This window comes from Hippoglossus hippoglossus, chromosome 4 (genome assembly GCF_009819705.1).
Source record: "Hippoglossus hippoglossus isolate fHipHip1 chromosome 4, fHipHip1.pri, whole genome shotgun sequence".
Classification (NCBI taxonomy): domain Eukaryota; kingdom Metazoa; phylum Chordata; class Actinopteri; order Pleuronectiformes; family Pleuronectidae; genus Hippoglossus; species Hippoglossus hippoglossus.
Window position 1 is genome coordinate 8,934,139 of NC_047154.1, and position 7,193 is coordinate 8,941,331.

General features: G+C 40.1%; 1 protein-coding gene across 2 annotated transcripts; it reads left to right on the forward strand.

Annotated features, from left to right (window-relative positions):
• Window positions 1-641: 641 nt before the first annotated feature.
• On the forward strand, window positions 642-5,843 carry scamp4 (secretory carrier membrane protein 4). Of its 2 annotated transcripts, none has more exons than XM_034584232.1 (7): window positions 642-873; window positions 1,355-1,380; window positions 1,835-1,963; window positions 2,049-2,205; window positions 3,798-3,899; window positions 5,289-5,406; window positions 5,558-5,843. In XM_034584232.1, exons 2-7 carry the CDS (start codon window positions 1,374-1,376, stop codon window positions 5,744-5,746), a joined length of 702 nt encoding a protein of 233 aa, XP_034440123.1. In that variant the 5' UTR covers window positions 642-873; window positions 1,355-1,373; the 3' UTR covers window positions 5,747-5,843. The 2 variants fall into 2 exon arrangements, with proteins under 2 accessions (XP_034440123.1, XP_034440122.1); XM_034584231.1 differs by having other exon boundaries at window positions 646-952.
• The last annotated feature ends 1,350 nt before the right edge of the window (window positions 5,844-7,193 follow it).

Here is a 7,193-nt window from a genome sequence, read left to right on the forward strand (position 1 = left end):
TGCACTTTGCTCGGTGCTCCGTGTGTTGAAGCGCTTTGGGCGATTTGTAACCACATTACAGCTTTAAATGTTGTATGATAGTTGCATTTTACAACATAAAGAATCAGTCATGTGAGTTAAATATTTCCAATGGACCCGTTATCTGTTGTTATAAACATACTATCCACCCCATCGAGGACAGCATGTGGTGTCACCCGACATTTGCCTCTCAGGGCACGCCCTCTGTCAGATGTTTCGGCCTCTGTGATTGGTGGATGTGCTTGACTCTGGGAAGTCAGGGTTGCCATGTTGTGGGACAGTAAAATACGGATGTTTTACACATATGCAGTGAAATGAATAAAGAGAGTCGGAATGATAGCAGGATTCGGTGTTTGATAAGGGATAGGCTTTGTACAAGATATGTAGACTCACACTGCTTTTATATATGTAGACACACAGACTGTCACTGTCCGTTTTGTTGCTATCTGTGAGAAAGTTGTCAAACATGGACGTGGAGCGAACACTTCTCCTGACTACGGCCGACAGGGGTTCAGGTTATCTGCTTCGCGGTGTAGAGGACGCGCTCTAACATGTTAAAAGACTGTGGTGGCATGGGTGGGACACTACAGTCTAGGGTGGGATACACTGTGTGTGGGTGGGATTCATGCGGACGGATGTCAAGGATGGGCCGTCACGCGTCTCCCATTTGCCGCTCACCTGAACCCTGGGACTTGTAGTTCTTGCGGTCGCCGGGCGCGCTGGATGTAAACAGTTGAGGAACTACAAGCTCAGCGGTACCGCGCACGCGCAGTGTGTTGGAAAAGCGCATTAATCTGAATGATTCCAGGACCCTGCTCTTGTCGACGGAAACGTGAGGAGATAAACGTTATTCCGGTAATTGCAGCTCTTGTGCTTTCTGCGTTACGAGCGGTCGCCGTAAGAGAGTCTCCAGGGTTTTGTCTGCAGCGATCAGGTCAGTCACATGAGGCAGGGACGTCAGGGAACAGTTAGCCTGTCTCTGCTGAGCTCCAGCTACTATCTCATCATCACACATAAAGTTAACGCAGGCTAACTTCACACCGGTGTAGTCAAAAGGAAAAATGGACTCTTCCATGTTTTATTGGTACAATGAGTTAATAGTTTGACCAAAGTTAGAATGTTCATCCAAACTGTAGAAACATGTTGAAATGAAGTGGTCTCTACTGAAACTGGTTAGAGGTTACCATTAACATGTCAGTTGTATGTCGTCTGATCATGAAGTAAATAAAAACAAGTAATAATGAGTATTATATGTGTACAAATAAATTCAAACTGGTTAAAGCTGTCTTGCCTGTATGACCGTTAACTGTCTATTCTGTGTATTCTTATCATCCAGGGATAGCTGGGATTCAAAAATGGGAGGTTTGTAACTTCAAATCTATTGATCTATCTATCTATCTGTCTATCTATCTATCTATCTGTCTATCTATCTGTCTATCTATCTATCTATCTATCTACTTATCTATATATCTATCTACTTATCTATCTACTTATCTATCCATCTATCTAGTCACATACTTGCTACTCAGCATAACCTCCTCCTGCCGTGTATTCATACATTTAAATATCTCATCGCTCATATTTCACAATCCTTTTCTTGTGTTTAAAAAGTATTGTACAATCCCTTCTCTAGTGTTAATGTTTTTATGCTTTTTCCCATTTTTATATTTACGCTTGCGCAAAACTTAAGCAAATTCCTTGTATGTGTGAAATCTACTTTGCAATAAATACAGATTCTGATACGGATGCTGTACGATATTCCAATGTAAAATAGTAAGTCATGAAAATAATGAAGACACTTCCTCTTTTGTTTCAGAGCGCGTGAATAACTTCCCTCCCCTGCCTCAGATTTTGAGAATAAAACCATGTTTCTACCAGAACATTGAAGAGGAAATTCCCGCCGCCCACCAGCAGTTGGTGCGCAGAGTCTACACGCTCTGGATGAGTAAGTACTTCGACATGTATTCACTTTCTAACTTTGTGTTCCTCATTAACCACTCTGCACATCTCATGTCTTCTCACCTCTGCAGTGTATTCAGGCACGCTGTGCATAAATGTGATCGCGTGTATTGCCTGGTGGGCCGGGGGTGGAAGTGCCATCAACTTTGGCTTCTCCCTGCTCTGGCTCATCCTCTTCAGCCCCTGTAGTTACACCTGCTGGTTCAGACCACTCTACAAAGCCTTCAGGTTAGTCGTCATCTGGTGAATATCACAAACAAGAAATTGCACTTTAACTTCAGTTTATTTAACTTGGTCATTACCCAAAAAGTCTCTGTCCACTTTGCAGGTTAAAGTCTTACATCAGACACACAGCAGTAGGTATTGCCTGAATTCCAATTTTTAACTGTGTGGTCCAGCGAAATCACATCATCAAGGTTTATGGACAATTAAATGAAGACTGACCCTCACCCTGTGGGTATTCAAATATAGGAAGTTGTTCTACATCCGATGATGGACAAAAGTGGTCCAAGTAATGATCCCTGTGGAACGCCATGTTTGAATTCAGAGCAGTAAGATGTAGCTGGTATTATTACTGTACACAGCTTCTTAGGACCAATATGATTCATGATTGATGGCAGTTAATAAGAGTTCTATCCTGATCATTGCAGTTATTGATATCTTTGAGTATTTGGGTCTGAACAGAATAGAAGAAAGTGAAACTCATAAAGAAGATTGTAAATGAATAAATGGCCTGTTATTTATCATGCAACCAACTTTTCTAACAGTTTTGACAAGAAGGGGAGAGCTGAGTTCCGTCTGCAATAGTGTAGAGTCCATCAATAGAATTAAGGTCTGTACCTATGGTTGTTTTAGAAGCAAAGAACTAAGACCTTCAATAAGATAAAATAAAATAAGAGACAAGACAATTCTTTATTAGTCCCACAACAAAAAAATTGCTGTCTTTGCAACAAATGGAATAGTAACTATAGGAAGCATCATTAAAAATAAATGAATAAACATAAGATAAATATAAAAATAACAAAGAAGAAACATTGAACTATTGACGGTGTATATGAAATCCCATCTACATTTCTGAGAATTCTGTTGTATGCGGTCTCGCATACAACAGAATTAGGGTTACAATTAGAATAGAATTAGGTTAGAATTAGGGTTTCTGAGAACACAGAAGATCCTCCGCAGGATTCACCACGAGCGAGTGGGGGCATGATGGTGTTTCTGACACGTGTCAGACACCAGAATGAAAAATAAGTAATATTTCAGGAGGACAAAAGAGGTGTCATACACGTAGCAGACACTGACAAAGATGTCAAGAGAGCCTTTGGTGATAAAAGCCGAGGCCGTTGTCAATGTGCCGTAAACAAAAACGCGTGATCTCTACCATCATCTTTGTCTGTTGCACCACCCCTCAGCTTAACATTTTAGAGATTTCTGTGTTGTTGTGTCTGAGCGAAGAATCTCCTGCTGTGTTCATGTGTGAAAGGAAACCTCCTGAGAAAGTCTGGAACAAATTTTGCAGACATCCTCCAGCTTTCATGTCTGAAAAAGTTTGAGTCCAAAAATGCTTGTTTCTCTTCTAAAGGAACTTCTCGCTTCATGATTTGCACTTGCACCCATTGTGTTTACTAAGGACATTTAGCTTTTCTGTGATTTGTTAAGTTGAATGCATCATATTTCACGGGAGTTTGCTGCCAGCTTGACCCAAATGTTGACAACCGGTAGGAGGATGCAGCTTTGCAACAAAAATAGGGCAACTCTAGGATTATTAGTTTACTAACGTATCGTCTTTTTGAATTCTGTTTTTTTTATTTTGTTCGCAGGGCTGATAGCTCGTTCAACTTCATGGCCTTCTTCTTCATATTCTTTCTCCAGTGTGTCTTGGCCCTCATCCAGACTATAGGCATATCTAACTGGGGAACATGGTGAGTGGAATCAGACCAGCTTTGAAGACTGTGTGCATGCCAGTTTTTTACCAGAGTCGTGGGGACGTCTTTCATGTGAACATTTGTCTGATGGAAAGCACATTTCCCAGCTGCCTTGAGTATTGGACAGAGTACTAGGGCTATATTGAAGGAAAAACTGTCCGATTTTAACAATATGGTCTTAATATTACAAGAATAAAGTCGTAATTGAGAAGGAAATCATAATATTACAAGAATAAAATCATAATTTAATGAGAAAAAAGTCATTATTTCAAGAAAAAGATAAATCTATTTTAGGAAATGAGCAGCAAGGAGAACCCGTGTTCACTGTAGTTCCACTTGCTCCAACAACCAATCTCATTGTTCCTTGAGAAACTACAAACCTCTTTGAACAGCACACAGATGTAACCAACCACATCCTTGCAGTCGATCACTTACAAACATTTCCTCCACGACAAAAGAGGCGACTTCCTCGAAGTGCTAGTGGTTCTTTTTTCAGAACTCTGTATCTTACGCAATATTTTCTCCTGATACTTATGATAATGTGGTGCTGATGTGCCAAAAGATGAGGGATTTCATTATCTGTGAGACCTATACTAAAGTTGAACTTAACAAGATGCCCCACATTCCTCATTCTGATATTCCCCTGCTATAAGTATGACTTTATTCTCAAAATCTCAGCTTTTTTCCCCCTTCCCTTGACTGTAATACTACGACTTACACATGTGTGCCTGTTTGGAATAAACCAGTTTGAAATAAAACCATTCAATTAACACATGAGGTTGTTAACAACATCATAACAATGTTGTTTAGTTCAGTTGCAGTTCACCCACAAGTGGAATGTTCTCTTTCTCTCTATAGTCTGTGTACTTGTCACTCGCGCTCTGTTGCGTGTAAGAGCAAACAGCGTGCAGGTGCATTCCCGCTACCGCCACAGACTGATTAAACTCTGTCGGAAACAATGCTGTAGTTACATTTTTAATAATTTAAATCTATAAAACACTATTATTCAAGAATGTATTATATTATTTTAAATGAATTTGTGATGATGTACTTGAATTCTAAAATGTGTTTTGATCTTTAATTTCTTAATACCGCACAAGTTCCACGTGGAACAAAGTTGTTTTTCAAATTATTTTATTTTGTATTTATTGTAATTAAAACATATTTTTCAAACTAAGTAATATTCAAGGCCACTAACCGAACATTGCTTGTGATAACATCCCGGTTCACTAAAGGGACAACGTGTGGTGATAATTCAGTGTTACACTCAGCCTGTTTCCTCACTTCTTAATGGCACTTTAGTATTTTGGATAATGTTTGTGTTGAATTCACTTTGCTGTATACTAACCCGTACTACTCCATCTCACTGTCACCAACACATCAAAGCGGCTGGATTGCCACAGTGATGTTTTTCAGCCAAAATGTGGGCTCCGCTATAGTGATGCTTATCGCAACTCTGCTCTTCACTCTGGTGACTGCTTTAATGGCACTGGTGCTCATTAGGGTGAGTACACACATTCTCTGAAAACATGCACGCACTTGTGATGGTAGTCTTTGCCCCCTCGTGCTTATAAACACACGCATACACTGGAGAACACACATGAACACACATTACACAAACTTTTCTCACTCTCCCTTTTGTTTTCCCGTGGCAGGTGCACAGACTGTACCGCGGCGGTGGCGGGAGTCTGGGGCGCGCTCAGGAAGAGTGGAGCACCGGCCTGTGGAAAAATGCACCAGTGAGGGAAGCAGGGTTCAACGCTGTGGCTCAGACAGCCCAGGGCCCGAGTTTGCCCCAGTACCCTGCAGCGGTGCCAAACTATCCTGACAACAGTCACTGGTGATAGCCAAGCACCGCCTCTAGATGGAGACAGATAGCTGGCCATTTCTGTGGTGCATGTGAAAGCACTCAAAAGTACAGCATCATTTCACCTTTACATGTCAAAATGCATATTTAATGCATTCAAATTTTTTGAATGAGATCGTGAGATTTATGTAAGAGTTTTGTCAGCAGAGCTTGTTAAAGCTCTTCACTTCTGCGAAAGGGTTTTCTTCAAATTATACCTTTACATTTCAGCTTTGTTTACACACTGATTATTGAGATGAACGAGAAAGATTTTATTTTATTTTCAAAAGAAATTTGCTTAAGAAGTTGTATGTCTTGCAAACACAGGAAACTCAGAAACAGTTTTGTGATAGTATGTGAAGGACACGTGCCTTATGGACATTGATGTGAGGAGGGTTTTGTGTGTTGACAGCTGCATGCTAGGCAGTGAGCTGAAGAATAGGGTTGTTAATTTTTTTTAATTTTGAAACAAAGAAAGTCTTAAACTGCGCGATTTCCTGAAGGAACTATTCTGTGTTTATGTATTCGGGCAGGACTCTAGTTTAGTTTTTATTCATTGTGCTTGATATCTTCACGCTTGTCTGCTTTAGCTTTCTTGAAACGGGCCTTACTATTACGTGCACATTTTGCATGTGATAAAATGACTGTCGCCTTAACGATTGCTTTTAAAAAACTGGATTCATGCTTCAGTGAAGCAACATGTGGAAACATTTCAAAAATTGTTGGTGCATAATCCTCCTTTGTGATTGGTCACTGAGCAACTGATGTGCCATAGCACCTGTCTCTCTCCTTGGTTTTGATACTGAGGAAAAAGTCACACCCTAAGTGGACACGTGTTGTACTCTGCTTTAGTATTTCTCAGTTTCTATGTTTCAGAATCGGCACTGTTTGCTTTTAGAGGTCAGCTCCCGGCTGTGAAACACCTTATCAGCTGTTGTCACTGTTCCACCCACTTTTCTCTCAGTCTGAATTTTTGTGTTTAGTGACTGCAGTGACTGTTTGCATGCAGTTTATCATGGGTGGGGAACTAAAGAGGATTTTTCTATTTCAAATATACTGACATCATATAACCAATATAACCCGACACAAACTGACTCAAAGAAAAAAATGGAACTGCAGTAAGGTGAAATCTTGCATGTGTCACTGTATGATACAGAATACAGGCATCAAAATGTCAAAGTGAAAACTATGATTAAAACCTTTGATGGCTTTGATTGCAGGTTATTTTACAGCTCACTTTGATCTTGTTTCAATATTTATATCAAAGCCTAAATGAAGCACGAGCACCAACTGGAAGCAAACGGTGTTCTTCTCATACTTTATTTTTCTTTTCTTGTTACAAAGTGTCCTTCATGGCCAACTGCCAAATGTAGTATTTTGTTGTTCTCTGTTCTTTGATAAGTGACAAACTATTACAGATGTTAAAATAATCTTTAAATATTGCA